Source organism: Canis lupus, chromosome 34, assembly GCF_003254725.2.
Source record: "Canis lupus dingo isolate Sandy chromosome 34, ASM325472v2, whole genome shotgun sequence".
NCBI classification, from domain to species: domain Eukaryota; kingdom Metazoa; phylum Chordata; class Mammalia; order Carnivora; family Canidae; genus Canis; species Canis lupus.
The window spans coordinates 11652396-11667781 of NC_064276.1; the positions used below are offsets into that span (position 1 = coordinate 11652396).

Below are 15386 nucleotides of genomic sequence, written 5' to 3' on the forward strand. Positions count from 1 at the left end.
AAGAGAAGATCAATTCTCCAAGAAGACATTAACATCCTTAACCTGTATGCACCTAACAACAGAGCACCAAAATATACGTGGCAAAAACTAACAGAACTACAAGGAGAAACGGACGAGTCCACTGGAGACTGGAGACTTCAGCACCTCTATACCAGAAATGGGCAGACCTGGCCGGCAGAAAATCAGTAAAGGACACAGTTGAATTCAAGAGCACCACCAATCAACTAGACATACCAACATCCACCGGCCACTTCATCTAACAATAGACTACACATTTTTCTCAAGCTTACATGGAACATTCAGCTAGATAAGTCACACTGGGAGCCATAAAACACATCTTGACAAACTTAGAAGAATTCATAGAATATCTGCTCTGAGACCACAATGGAATTAAACTAGTAATCAGTAACAGAAAAAGAACTAGAAAATCCCATATATTTGGGAAATTAAAAAGCAAATGGCTAGATAACAACATATGGCATGAGTCAAGAAATTTCTAGAGAAATTTAAAAATATCTTGAATTAAATTAAAACAAATATATCAAGATTTGTAGGATGCAGTGAAAACACTACTTGGAATATAATTCATAGCACTGAATGCATATGTAAGGAAAATAATAAAATCTACAATCAATAATCCAAGCTTCCACCTTAGGAAATTAGAAAAACAGAGCAAATCAAATCCAAAGTAAGCAGAAGAAAAGAAATAATAAAGATTAGAGCAGCAATCAATGAAATTGAAAACAGGAAATCTACAAAGAAAAATCAACAAAACCAGAAGCTCGTTCTTTACAAATAAAATTGAAAAATCTGTATGCCAGGTTATAAGAAAAAAAAAAAAGATACAAATTACTAATATCAGAAGTGAAAGGGGGATTGTGATGACAGATACCATGAACATTAAAAGGATAATGAAGAAATACCGTGAACAACTCTATGCCTACAAATCTGATAATCTAATGAAACGGACCAGTTTCTGGAAACACACATTCTATCAAAATTCACAAAAGGAGAAATGGATAATCTGAATAGATGTGTATATATCAAAGACATTGAATCAATAATTAATAACCCTTTAAAACACAAGGTCTAGATGGGTTCATCGGTAAATTCCAACAAACACTGAAAGAAAAAAAAAATTTTTTTTTTAAACTTAGTCTTTTAAAAGTTCTTTTTTTTTTTTTAAGACTTTATTTATTCATGAGAGACACGGAGAAAGAGAGAGGCAGAGACACAGGCAGTGGAGAAGCAGGCTCCACAGGGAGCCTGATGTGGGACTTGATCCCCAAACTAGGATCATGTCCTGAGCCAAAGGCAGACGCCCCCAAACTAGGATCATGTCCTGAGCCAAGGCAGACGCTCAACCACTGAGCCACCCAGGCGTCCCTGAAAGAAAAAAATTAAAAAAATTAAATTAAATGAATTCTCTATAACCTCTCCAGAAGATAGAAACAGAGAGAATACTTCCTAAGTCCTTCAACTTGGCCATCCTTATTTTAACATGTAGAAAACTACAGGCCAATAGCTTTCATGAATACAGATGCAAAAATCCTCAACAAAGTATTAGTATATTGTAACCAACCATGTACAAAAGAATTATATGCCACAACCAAGTGGTATTTATTCAAGGAATGTAAGGCTGGTTCAACTTTTTTTTTTTTTTTTTTTTTTTTAAGACTCATGACAGACACACAGAGAGAGAGGCAGAGACACAGGCAGAGGGAGAAGCAGACTCCATGCAGGGACTCGATCCCGGGTCTCCAGGATCACTACCCCAGGCTGAAGGTGGCACTAAACTGCTGGGCCACTGAAGCTTCCCTGGTTCAACATTTTGAAATCAATGTAATCATCACATCAACGGATTATAAAGAAGAAAACTCATATGCTCATATCAACGGATACAGAAAAAACATTTAACAAAATCCAACATCCATTCATGATAACAGTGATCAGCAAACTAGGAATAGAGGGGAACTCCTCAACTGGATAAAGAACATCTAAGAAAACCTGCAGCTAACATGACATGACACTCAGTGGTGAGAAACTAGCTGCTTCCTTGCTAAGACCAGGACAAGGCAAGGATGGCCTCCCCCCCTTTTTAAAAAGATTTTATTTATTTGACAGAGAACAAGAGAGTGAGAGCACAAGCAGGCAGACAGTCAGGCAGAGGGAGAAGCAGGCTCTGTGCTGAGCAGGGAGCCCAACACGGGGCTCGATCCCAGGACCCAGAGATCATGACCTGAGCCAAAGGCAGACACTTAACCATCTGAGCCACCCAGGTGAAGGGTGGCCCCTCTCATTCCTTCTTTTAAACATCATACCAGAAGTCCCAGCTAATGCAGTAAGACAAGAAAAGGAAATAAAAGGTATACAGATTGGGAAGGAAGAAATAAAACTGACTTTGTCACAGATACATGATTGCCTATGTAGAAAACCCCCAAGAATCAACCAAAAACAAGGAAAAAAAAATCTCCTGGAACTAATAAGCAATGATAGCAAGGCTATCAAATACAAAGAGTTATGAGTCGCATTGTGTCCTCCACAACCAAGATATGAAGTCTCAAAACCCTGTACCTCAGAATGTGACCTTATTTGGAAATGGGGTCTTTACAGAGGTAATCAAGTTAATAGGAGGTTAGGCTGGGCCCCTAACCCAACCTGACTGGTATCTTTTGGGGAAACTGGGATACAGAAGCAAACATGCAAAAGGAGAGATTCTGTGAAAAGACAGGAGGAGAAAAAAGACAGCCATGTGAAAACAGAGGACTGGAGAGATGTATCTGCAAGCCAAGGAACACCAAAGATTTCCAGCAGACTACCAGGAGAGTCATGAAGTAGATTCTCTCACACAGAATCAATTCCTCCAACACCCGGATTTCAGACTTCTACCCTTAACAACTGTGAGACAGCAAATTTCTGTTACTTTAAGTCACCCAGTCTGTGGAACTTTGTCACATCAATAGGAAAACTAATACACAGGGTTAATATGCAGAAGTCAACCTCTTCCAACATACCAGTAATGAACAAATGGCATTTCAAATGAAATAGGGTAGTTATTATTTACATTAGCACCCAAAAAATAACAGCTTATGTATCATTTAACAAAACACGTACAAGATCTGTTTGAGAACTACAAACCTCTGACACATGAATCAAAGAAGAAATAAATAAACGGACAGATATTCTATGCTCACAGAGACGAAGACTCAATATTGTCAAGGTGTCAGTTCTTCCCAACTTGATCCGTAAGAATTATTGCAATCCCTGTCAAAATCCCAGCAAGGTTATTTCATGGATATTGACAAACTGATAATTTATATAGGGAGGCAAAAGACTCAGAACAGCCACCAAAATACTGAACAACAGTCAGAGGTCTGATACTACCTGACTCATAATCAAAGAGGCTAGGAAACTTTGTAGGGTTTGTCTCTCTAGGAGCCACCAAGCCCATTCATGAGGCTCCACCTTTATGACTTAATCACCTCCCAGACGCCCACCTCCTAACACCATCACCTAGGAGGGTTAGAATTTCAATATATGAATTTAAGGGGCCACGAACATCCAGACCATCACACAGGGTAACAGGAATAGCTGTCTACACAGTAATTAACCTAGTTTGGAATGGGGACATAAGGAGAGTGGGGGCTAAAGGGGATCTGAGGAACAGGAGACCCCAAGGATTTAAAATTGATCCTGAGACATTGGAACAGAAACTGGCAATGTATAGCCACAGGTCCAATCCTGCCCACTACCTATTTCTGTAATAAAGTTTAATTGGAACACAGTCATTTGTTCAAGTATTACCTATGGCTGCTTTCATGCTACAAAGGTAGAATTCAAATGTTGAGAACGAGATCATGTGGTCCACAAAACCAAAATCATTCACTCTCCAGTCCTTTTCAAAAAAGAATTGGTCAACCACACCATCAGAGGAATTTAAGGATGAGCTAAAGCACTTAATGCAAGAAGAAAACCATTAAAAGCTCCAGACAAACAAAATGGTGTATAAGCGCATATAATCGTAGCACATTACAAGCAATATAAATACTGCCTTAAAAATCAACCTGCAAACCACAAAGACACTTTATGATTTCAGAACACATTTAAATACTATTAACCTTCACAGTGTACAGTTAAACCTAACAATGGAGCTGACAGGAGCTGGGAGGGGGCACGGGCTGCATAGGCAGACAAAAGATCCCACTCCCACAGCTCAACTACATCTGGCAGAGCCAGCACAGCCACAAGACACTGAGCAGAGAACACAAAAAGGATCATATTCCATGGACTGTACCGCTGGGGTCAGAGAGGAAGGGCCTGTGGCAGGGTCAGTGACTGCTTAAGGTGCTCACACCCATAAAAGGTGATGTGTTTGCATGTTTGGAGATGAGCGAGTAACTCAAACAAAACCTGCAAGCAGAAACAACTGCAGAAGCAACCAATGATTGTCTCTGAGGATGGGGCTGAGGCAGCGGTAAGGGGCTGTCATTTCTCATCACACGCCTCTCACACTATTTGATTTTACATGTATTACTTTAATAAACTTTTCAATATTAAAAAAGAACTATGGAAAACACGGACAAGAGAGGGCGAGAGACACTGTCCCACCATCTCCTTGAGCCCCACTGGCATCTGAGTGTTCCCTTTCCTCTTTTGGACAGCTCCCCTTGAAGTGGCAATCAGCACACATAAGTCTATATCTTTTAGGTAAACAGTCTACTAACAGGAGAGTCTGAACAGCTCCTCTCAATGTTCAAATAACCACTTCTGTTCATACCTTCCGGCTGTGAAAACGGCTGGGAAGCTCTGCTTCGAGTTGAGTGACTCCTCTGATGCAAACTGTAGCCGGGATGCTTTCCGCTCACTGTCTCTCACAGGACGGTCATCTAGGGATAAAATGCCAGAGAAATCAGCAGCCACCACCATGAAGCAGGTGACAGGCTCCAATGACCCAAGCCCCACAAGAGTCCCTCCCAGAACCCTTGAAGCACCTGACCTTCCCCTTGGGAATAAGGATGCTTCTATCGCACACCCTGCAGCACACTGCACCTGGCTGGGACTGCCACCACTTGCTCACAGACCTTCCATCCCCTGGGGCCGGCCGGCCCTGCCAGAAGTATCCCCATAGGCACTGGGTCGACCCAGTGAAGGAATGCTGGGCTGTGTGGCTACACTTGGTTTCCCAGAGATGCCGAGGACTGATTCCGAGAGGGCTGGCCTACTCACATAAAGCTACTCCTCAGACACTACACTTTGGAGGCAGCCTGCAGCCCATAGGAAAAGAAATCCACATGCAATTCACAAACAGGCACTTCCTTGGCAGCACGTTCACCTTCTTTTAATACACATTCTGGGTACCCAATGAGGTTCTTGAACCACACTGAGCACATGTGAGTTGTCTCTGTAGATAAGAGTCCCGAACATGTTAAAGAGAGGATGTCGTGGCCACATGTTTGGGCCTAGGGTTTACATCCTCAGTTCCAACGTTTCAACTGTTCCCACATGTGTGCCCCAGAAGGACTCTACTTAGTTCTTACTCCTCGGTCTTCCCTTAGAATATCTGAGGTTTAAGATGGTTCCCAACATGAAAAGTCAATGCTTTGGGGACACCTGGACGGCTCAGTCGGTGAAGTGTCTGCCATCACCTCAGGTCATGATCCTGGGGTCCTGGGATCAAGCCCCACAACGGGATCCTCGCTGAGTGGAGAGTCTGCTCTTCCCTCTGCCTCTGATCCATGCCGCCCCCCTGCCCTACTTGTGCTCGCTTTCTGTCTCTCAAATAAATAAAATCTTAAAGAAAAAAAAAAAAGAAAGTCAATGCTTTGGACCATTAACACATCCCACCACAGAATTAATATTACAATGGTTAAATTCCAAACCTGCTTCCCAAAGAGCATTTAATCTATGGCACACTCCAAAAAGTATACCATTACAAAAAGCAAATGAATAACAAATCAATAACCACTGTCAAAGTGGAAAACAAAGGAGTTGTGCAAATCATACACAAGTGCCTCTGGGGGCTATGCCCTGCTGCACGTGGGACACCCCAGGAGCTCCCCTCCTCAAGACACAACTGCCTGAGAGATGCCATCTCTCATGGCTTGGACACTTGCCTGATGGCTAACACACAGCTCTACTCACTTAGCCTTTGCTTCACTTCTGAGTGAGTTCCAAATCCCCTACTCTAAGTACACTTCTCTGGACTGTCCCACTATACACTCAGACTCAACACAGTTAAAACCAATGCAAACGCATTTCTCCCCAAATCTATACCCCCTTCTGACTTTGCAATACTCTCCTCTCCCAGACCCCACAGCCCCCAGCACTGAGTCCCCATATGCTCCCCTCGCTGTTCTTCTGTCCACACTCCTCCAGGGGCTCTCAACTTCTCACCTGGAACCCGTGATGGCTCTGATCTTACTGGGGACCCTGTTAGTGTATATGCTTCCAAAAGGAGCACTGGGTACCCTGTTGGGTAGAGTGAGCCTTCTAAGGGTTCTGGGACTCCCACAGGACTCTGACCTTCAATTGTGTTCCTTTTGCACACCTAAAGGTATCCTTCTTATGTCCCTTCTCCACACAAACACTGTAAGATTCTGAATCTAAAACTTTTAAAACAAAGGTAAAATAATGATTTAGGATTGGAAATGGCAAGATTTTCCCATAATATGGACTAATAATGCTTCTGAAAAAGAACCAGATTCAACTATTCATAACTTAAACAGTCAAAGAAGTTAAGAACATCAGCCTTTACTCCTCCTAAATGCCTAAAAATTAAAACTAAACACTGAAATTCTAAGTAGGCTTGAAAATAACCAGTGTGCCAATAGGGAAGTTGGTCACTGATACCCACAGCCCATCCCTATGCCCAGGCCCAGGCAGGTGTGGCCTAGCAGAGTGGCCAGGCTCCCCAGAGCCTACAGTTCACCAGTGCAGAGTGGGGGAGAGGCCCTGGGAGAGAAGCCAGCACAGACTCGTGCAGCAAGGTGTTCATGAGAGAATCTATCTACTCACAGCCAAGAGATGTAAAACATGGAGTCTCCAGGACACTGGATGGACACTGCCAGGACAGGAGCCACAGTATGCCCACAGTTCAGTACCTACCACACACAAGAACAGTGGAGTATCTTCCCTGACAAGTGCTGCTGTGATTTGGGTTTTACTTTGGTTTCATTAGGTCAGCACCCAGAAGATGCCCCCCAACCTCACCAAGCAGTGAACCTGAATGCCCCCCAACCTCACCAAGCAGTGAACTGGCCCTCAGGACTGAGGACACACTGATCACTGAGAACACAGAACACTGCCCTTCCAGCAGACATGCTCACACCGCCACTACTCAGCACTTACACCCTCTTCACATGGGACTGTGGGCATGAGGCTCCAGGCCCTCTCCTCCATGCTCTAGCACTGGACGTGTGACACAGGGTAGGCACTGGCAGGGCCACCAGCCACATGCTCATGGATAAAACAACTCTTGGTAGCCGGGGAGGTGGGTGGGAAGGTGCCACTATGGTTTTCCCCAAGCAGACCCTCCCAACTGGGCATGGCTGGTGGGCACTCCAGAAACTTGGCCTGTGAGCCTGACACAAAGATCTGTTTCTTCAGGGACATGGGTTACTAAGCCAGTAGGTGTCTACACCTGCCAAAAGAACCTCATACTCTCCTATACCTATCCTCTGGGAGAGGGTATGGCACATACACTTCTCTTCCTGTATCTAACCTTCCAGGTGGATGTGAAACCAGGTAGAATCCAACTGCCTAGTGAGCCTGAGATGAAGCCCAGGGAGCCAGGCAAGGAAAGGGCACCAGACGTTCAGAGAATATATCCAAGCCAATCAGCTAGAAAGTGGAGGGCCAGAAATGATCGTGCAGCCTGGCCCCTACCTGTGCTCATGGCCTTCCTCAGCAGGTCTGTGTGGCCAGAGCTCCCTGCCCTCCTGCCAGGCACCATTCCAACAAGACTCAACCTGGGACACAGGGACTCAACCAGAGGAGTAGAAAATCAACTTCTAGCATAGAGAACACCTATTAGTGCTCCTGTGAGCAAAGATGTGAGCATAGCCATGTCACCTACCTAGCTGCCGGAGCTTCGGGAGCATGTACACAACAAAAAGGCGGTAATCAGATTCATTCTTTACGACGGGGTTCAGCCGGAAGTCCACATCTGTGAGTTCCGTCAAGGAGTGGAGCCAAAGCACTTCTGCTAATGAGGAGATACTGTTGTAGTAGAGATTGAGACTTTCCAACGCAGTCAGGTACTGAATGCCCTGTCAACAGGACAAAATGCAGCATCAGTTCACACTTCTACAAACATTGAAACGGACCATCAATATGAATCAACACCAACTTAACAAATGCACCTGCAATGGCCATATGCCACTACCAGGAAGAGCACAAAGACAGAAGTGTTCTAGGTAGGAGGCTCCGTGTCTCACACTGGAAATGGCCATTCGGCATGACATGTCACGTTCACAACAGTCCTAATGGCACTGAGGATGGCCTGTATCTACTGAGTTCTCACTATTTCATTCAGTCTGCACACAATCCAGGTGTGACACACAACCTCACACCACAGAGTAAGAGCTATTACTGTTCCCACCATACAGATGAGAAACCAGCTGCACAGACTGAGAGATGACCCAGCACAGGGGGAAACTGGGCTGAGACTCACAGGTGACTCTGAGCAGGGCCCCCACCCCGTGTCAGGGGCACACTCTGTGAAGGGGGCAGGAAGTCATGAGCAGAAAGTTTGCACAACTTTCCCACTTGCCATCACCTGGGTGATTTCTTCCTTGCTTACGAGGACCAAGCACCCACATCAGCAACACTGCAGGAAGCCTCTCACTCATGGCACCGCCACACAAGGGTCTGAGGCCACCAAGAGTCAGACTATGAACAGATGTGAAGTGCAGAATGTGGATGAAGAAAAGCACAGCTGAGACAGGGATGGTAATGACTGACACACACACTAGTCCTTCAGGCCTTATTTCAGTTCCTTTAAAGATACAACTATTTTCATCAGAGATAGGACTTCTGGTTGTTAAAGTCATTTAAAGACGTAATGAGATGCATGAGAAAAACCCAACGCCTATAACTGTGGTTAACCATACGGCCTACACGTAAGCACAGGTATAAAACAGACTGCATTTTTTTTTTTTTTTTTACCATAAATGTACTTTCCACTGCTGATAGCAATTAATATTCTTTTAGGAAACAAACCTAAAACTTACCTCTAGGCTCACCAAGGAGTTGCGTGAGAGGTCTAATGATTTTAGACCCGTTAAATGCATCAAGGAATTTCCTAGGTGAGTAATCTTTTCTTGGTAAGTTCCAGGAATAGATAATGACCGAAGTTCAGCTAAGAACAGAAAATGATGAGACTTTAACCTTACTTTTTATTTTTTATTTTTTTTTAACCTTACTTTTTAGTGGAAATAAATTACTGTAATAAAAGTGAGCTATAGCAACCTCAGAATCTGAAAAAATCATGAAAATAATGTAACTCGTTCAAAGTTTGAATACCGGTAAAGACGAATTGCTAAGGTTTTAGCTTGTTTACCTTCAAAATGTCTCTGAGCCCTTGCCCTGCTGCCCATCCCCTCTGCTTCTCCCCTCAAACCCTCTCCCACCACCAATATAAGTGGGCTCGTACTTTGACAGCTGGCTGTTCAACTCCATTGCCCATGCAGCCTTCACTTAGAGATCACAATCTGAAACCCACTGGTTAGCTAACCCGACTGCTTCATGCCAGTCACAGGCGAGGGCACAGTGCATGCTCTATGCACCACATGCCTCTGCATGGCACACTCAGTAAATGACCATGAAGTCAATGTTGCTACAAAGTTAAGTTTCTGTAATCAAAAAGACAGTTTGGGTCTGGGCACACCAATGTTTTAAAACACATCTCAATTTAATTTAAAACTGGTCTGTGGGCCTCCATTTCCAGAAAAGACAGAATAAACCCATTTCACCCTATTCCTACTCACATATTATGACTAACTCCCTGGACAACAATGTATAAACCAAGCACCAGACAACTCTGAAGTGTGTGGAACGGGTCCACATCTAGGGACCTCAAGAAATGTCACGCAGTGAGGGCCCTGCATTGGTCTCAGGGCTGTCTGTTTGGTCTTCTATACATCCCAATCCAAGTGCCAAAGAAGCTAGCAACCTAGAACCATCAATGGACTCTAACATGTAAGGGTAAGCCTGTGGTCCAGGGTAGAAGGACCAGGATGGGGGGCTTGCAGCACATGCTCCTGACACCAGCCCCACACTAGCTCCATACACCTGCCACGCACAGTGGCCAGCGATGGGACTATGCGAAGGGACCCTGACTACAACTCCAGCTGGGCTGCCAGGAGGTGGCCCACAAGCATCTATGGAGGCTATGTGAGCAACAGGAGCCTGTCACCACCTCAGAAACAAGGCAGTGCCCACTCAGTGCCAATACTGTGTAATGAGATTTAAATCAGGAACAGCCTCCTAATACCCAAAATGTCCATGACATAATAAAAAAATGACCAAAAGCTGGAAAAAAAAATCTCAATTTGAATGAGAAAAAACAATCAACAGACACCAACATGGAGATGACAGAAGTCAGAATTATTTAACAAGAGTTTTAAAGCAGTAGTTCAATGAACAATTATCAACACTCCTAAAACAAATGATAAAACGGGACCTTGGTCAAAAAACAGAAGACATAAAGAAACAAAAAGAAATTTTAGAAATGTAAAATACAATAACTAAATAAAAAATACCCTACAGAAGCAGCTCCGTAACAGAATGGAGATGACAGAAGAAAAAAATTCAAAGTAAATGCAAAGATATTGATCAAAATTGTACTATTTTTCCAGCAGAGAGAAAACAGACAAAAATAAAGAGCAGAGCCTCAAGTGTCCATGGAAAAAGATCTAACATTTCTGTCAAAGTTCCAATGCAGTTCCAATTAGAGTTCCAAGAAGAGAAAGAAAAGACATTACAACTAAGAAAAAATTCTAGCAATTAAAGAAATAATGGCTGAAAGCTTATCAAATTTGGCAAAAGACATAAAGCTACATATTCAAGAAGTTGAGAAAACCCCAAACAGAATAAAGACAAAAAAAAAAAAAAAAAAAAAGCCACCCCCAGATACATCAGAAATAAACTTCTAAAAACTAAAAACAGTGAAAGAATCTCGAAAGCAACCAGAGAGAAACGGTGTGACCCACAGAGATAAAACAACTCCCAGGGCAGGGAGGGGATTACCCTTCAGAACGGAGGTGGCCTGAAGGAAGGAGCACCACATTTCTGGAGTGTCAAGTGCTGAAAGAAAGAGTCTTAGGTACTGAGGTGAAACAAAGATATTTTCAGATGAAGAAACAAGACAATATGTCACCAGTACACCTGCCCTAAGGCAATTGCTACAGAAAACTTCAAACATAAAGGAAGGATAACAGAAGAAAACCTGGAGCATCAGAAATGAAAAAAATAATGAAACAGGTAAACATCTAGCTAAAAATGTTTCCTTCTAATTTAAAATTGTGGACGACCATAAAAGAAAAAAAAAAGATTAATGTGGTTCTCAAGGAATACAGAGAAAATATTTAAGACAACTAAATTATAAAGGAGAAGAAAACCAAAGAAAACAATGGGTGTAAGGTTTTGACATTTTGCATGAAGGGGTAAAATGGCCATACAAGTAGAGTGTATTAAATTATACAAATCCACTGCAATTTATAAAGCAACCGCTAAAAACACTATACAAAGAGATATGCTCAAAAATATAATAGATAACTCAAATGAAACACTAAAAAAAATCCTCAAACCATAGAAAGGCAGGAAAAGGGAAACAAAAGAAGAAAATAATAAAGTGGCATGCTTCAGCCCTCACATATTAACAATTGCATTTAATGTAAACGGTCTAAATACGCTCTAAAAAACAGAGGTTGGCAGAGTAAATAAAAATGAACTAACTACACACTAATCTACAAGAACCTTATTTCAAATGTAATGATGTAGGTTAAGTTTAAAGATTAAATTACAAATAATGGGGAAAGATGTGCCCCGTAAAACGAATCCAAAGGAAGCTGGCATGGCTACACTAGTAGATGTCTCAAGGACAAACAGGTACACTGCGTAGTTACAAGGGTCACTCCAAATCCTAAATACTAATGCACAGCTTCAAACATATGAGGTGAAAAGAGAAACAGATGAATCCATGATTAGGATTAGGGGTTTCAACACTCCCCTCCCAGTAATTAACACAATTGCTCGGCAGAAAATCAACAAGGATAAAGAAATGATCATCATCAGCCAATAGGATGTAACTTACACTTACATAATACTCCACCCAACAACAGAGTACATTCTATTCAAGTGCACTTGGAACATTTCACCAATTCAGACCAGATCTTGGAGCAAAAACAAACCTCAACAAATTTAAAAGAATTAAAATCATACAGCATATGTACTGTGACCATAATGGAATCACACTAGAATCAGTAACAGAATGAAAAAAAGAAAATCTCCAAACACACAATGAGAAAACACTCCCAGATAATCCACAGGTCAAAGAGTAAGTCTAAAAAGTCTAAAAATACACTGAACTGGGGCACCTGGGTGGCTCACTAGTTGAGCATCCGCCATTGGCTAGGGGAGTGATCCTGAGGTCCTGGGCCTGAGTCCCACATCCGGCTCCCCACAGGGAGCCTGCTTTTCCCTCTGCCTGTGTCTCTGCTGCTCTGTGTCTCCCATGAATAAATAGTTTTTTAAAAAATATATATTGAAAATGAAAATATAACAAAATTTGTGAATGCAGCTAGAGCTGTGCTTAGAGAAAAATTTACAGCACTAAATATTTATACTAGAAAATTAAAAGGCCTCAAATCAATAATCTAAACTCTCACCTCAAGAATCTACAAAAGAAGGGGCGGGGCACCTGGGTGGCTCAGTTGGTTGAACGTCCCAACTCTTGGCTTTGGCTCAGGTCATGATCTCAGGGTTGTGGGATTGAGCCCCTACTCAGGCTCTGTGCTAGTCCTGGTGCCTGCTACGATTCTCTCTCTACAAGCCCCCCACACCGCCTCTCTCTCTCTCTCCTCCTCTTCCCCCTACCCCCCTTAAAAAATCTACAAAAGAATAAAAAATAAATGTGAAGTGAGAAGAAGAAAATAATAAAGAACAGAATCAATGAAATTTGAATCTATGAATACAACGGAGAAAACCTCAACACACTGAAAAGTGACTCAATGAAAAGATTAATACACACAGTTCACAAACTCCTACCAACTCTAAAAAAGACAGAAATGACTAACATGCAGTATGGAAGAAGGGTTTAGGGTTTCAGGACGGAACCCAAGACCTTAACAGGCTAACACAGGAGCATGACAAACAACTCTATACGAATAAATTCAATAACTTCTATGAGAAAAATCAATTTTACAGATCCCAGCCATAATTCCCTCACCCAAGAAGAAACTGGTAAGAAGAGTTGTATAACAGATAAATTAAATTTGTAATTTAAAAGCCTCAAACACAGAACGTTCCAAGGCCACAGAGTTTCCACGGGAAAACTCCATCAAGGAAGAATGAGCATCAATTCCACCCGACCTGTCCTAGAACACCGAAGAGGAAGCACTCAGCTTTACCCTGCTGCCAAAACCAGAGAAAAACAGGACAGAAAGAAAACTGCCGACCAGCATCCTCCGTGACAGAGGATGCTCCTGCGGAGAGGAACCGCAGGGCCAGCTCTTCCACGAACGAACGAAGGCTGCTGGTTCAAGGCTGTTCTAAAAGCCAACCCAAACCGCCTTATTTAGGGGTAAAAAAATAAAAAATAAAACAAACCCATAAGGGTCGTCAGTGCTCTTCTTCGTTTCTGCTCAGGTTACGACCTCTGGGTCCAGGGACCCAGTAGGGCTGCCCCGAACCGCTCAGAGGAGTCTCAGAGGAGTCGGCTCCTCTCCCCCTGCCCCACCCCCGCGCCCTCCCCACCACAGGGCCTCCCTCCCCCACCACAGGGCCCCTCCCCCGCGCCCTCCCCACCACAGGGCCTCCCTCCCCCACCACAGGGCCCCTCCGCCCGCACCCTCCCCACCACAGGGCCTCCCTCCTCCACCACAGGGCCCCTCCCCCCGCACCCTCCCCACAACAGGGCCTCCCTCCCCCACGACAGGGTCCCTCCCCCCGCGCCCTCCCCACCACAGGGCCTCCCTCCCCCACCACAGGGCCCCTCCCCCCGCACCCTCCCCACCACAGGGCCTCCCTCCCCCACCACAGGGCCCCTCCCCCCGCGCCCTCCCCACCACAGGGCCTCCCTCCCCCACCACAGGGCCTCCCTCCCCCACCACAGGGCCCCTCCCCCCGCACCCTCCCCACCACAGGGCCTCCCTCCCCCACCACAGGGCCCCTCCCCCCGCGCCCTCCCCACCACAGGGTCCCTCCCCCCGCGCCCTCCCCCACCACAGGGCCCCTCCCCCCGCGCCCTCCCCACCACAGGGCCCCTCCCCCCGCGCCCTCCCCCACCACAGGGCCTCCCTCCCCCCGCGCTCTCCCCACCACAGGGCCTCCCTCCCCCACCACAGGGCCCCTCCGCCCGCACCCTCCCCACCACAGGGCCTCCCTCCTCCACCACAGGGCCCCTCCCCCCCGCACCCTCCCCACCACAGGGCCTCCCTCCCCCACCACAGGGCCTCCCTCCCCCACCACAGGGCCCCTCCCCCCCGCACCCTCCCCACCACAGGGCCTCCCTCCCCCACCACAGGGCCCCTCCCCCCCGCGCCCTCCCCACCACAGGGCCCCTCCCCCCGCGCCCTCCCCCACCACAGGGCCTCCCTCCCCCCGCGCCCTCCCCCACCACAGGGCCTCCCTCCCCCACCACAGGGCCCCTCCCCCCGCGCCCTCCCCCACCACAGGGCCCCTCCCCCCGCGCCCTCCCCCACCACAGGGCCCCTCCCCCCGCGCCCTCCCCCACCACTAGGGCCCTCACGGCTCCTTCGACGGTTAAGAAGAGCGCGTCAGGACGCCGCGCCTCTGGCCCGACCCCGTCGGCGGACGCCGGGGGGGGGGAAGCTCGCTCCCTCAGCCGGCCGCCGCCCCCGCCGCGCACCCAGGTCGTGGTGAGGCGCCAGGCCGCTCTTCTCCCGGATCTTCTCCTCACACAGAACCAGCCACGGGCCCGCAGGCGCCATACTTTCAAACGGCACGCACCTGCGCCCGCGCCTGCGCAGTGGGGCCGCGGGGGATCCGCGAGGGGCGGGGCCGGGTCGGGAGTGGGCGGGGCCGGGCGGGGGCGGGGCCGGGCGGGGGCGGGGGCGGGGCCGGGCGGGGGCGGGGGCGGGGCGAGCCGTCGCCCGCGGGCCTACCAGGCTCGCAGGGAGCCCTGCCCTCAGGGGGCGCGGGGCCCT

The 15386-nt window shown here is 46.3% G+C and overlaps 1 protein-coding gene across 5 annotated transcripts in view; it reads right to left on the reverse strand.

Annotated features, from left to right (window-relative positions):
• CEP72 (centrosomal protein 72) overlaps positions 1-15220 on the reverse strand; it is a 49952-nt gene extending 34732 nt beyond the window's left edge. For 4 of the 5 annotated variants that reach the window (XR_007408295.1, XM_025451523.3, XM_025451525.3 and 1 more), the window contains exons 1-4: positions 15089-15220; positions 9231-9358; positions 8075-8267; positions 4778-4886 (exon numbers count right to left, since the gene is read on the reverse strand). Coding sequence is in view for 4 of the 5 variants with exons in the window: in XM_025451523.3 (XP_025307308.1) it covers positions 4778-4886; positions 8075-8267; positions 9231-9358; positions 15089-15170 (512 nt within the window). In the remaining variant the exon portion in view is untranslated. Of the gene's footprint in view, positions 1-4777; positions 4887-8074; positions 8268-9230; positions 9359-13827; positions 13966-15088 lie in introns of those variants that run through there. The other variant, XM_025451524.3, reaches the window with a different exon arrangement.
• Positions 15221-15386: the final 166 nt, after the last annotated feature.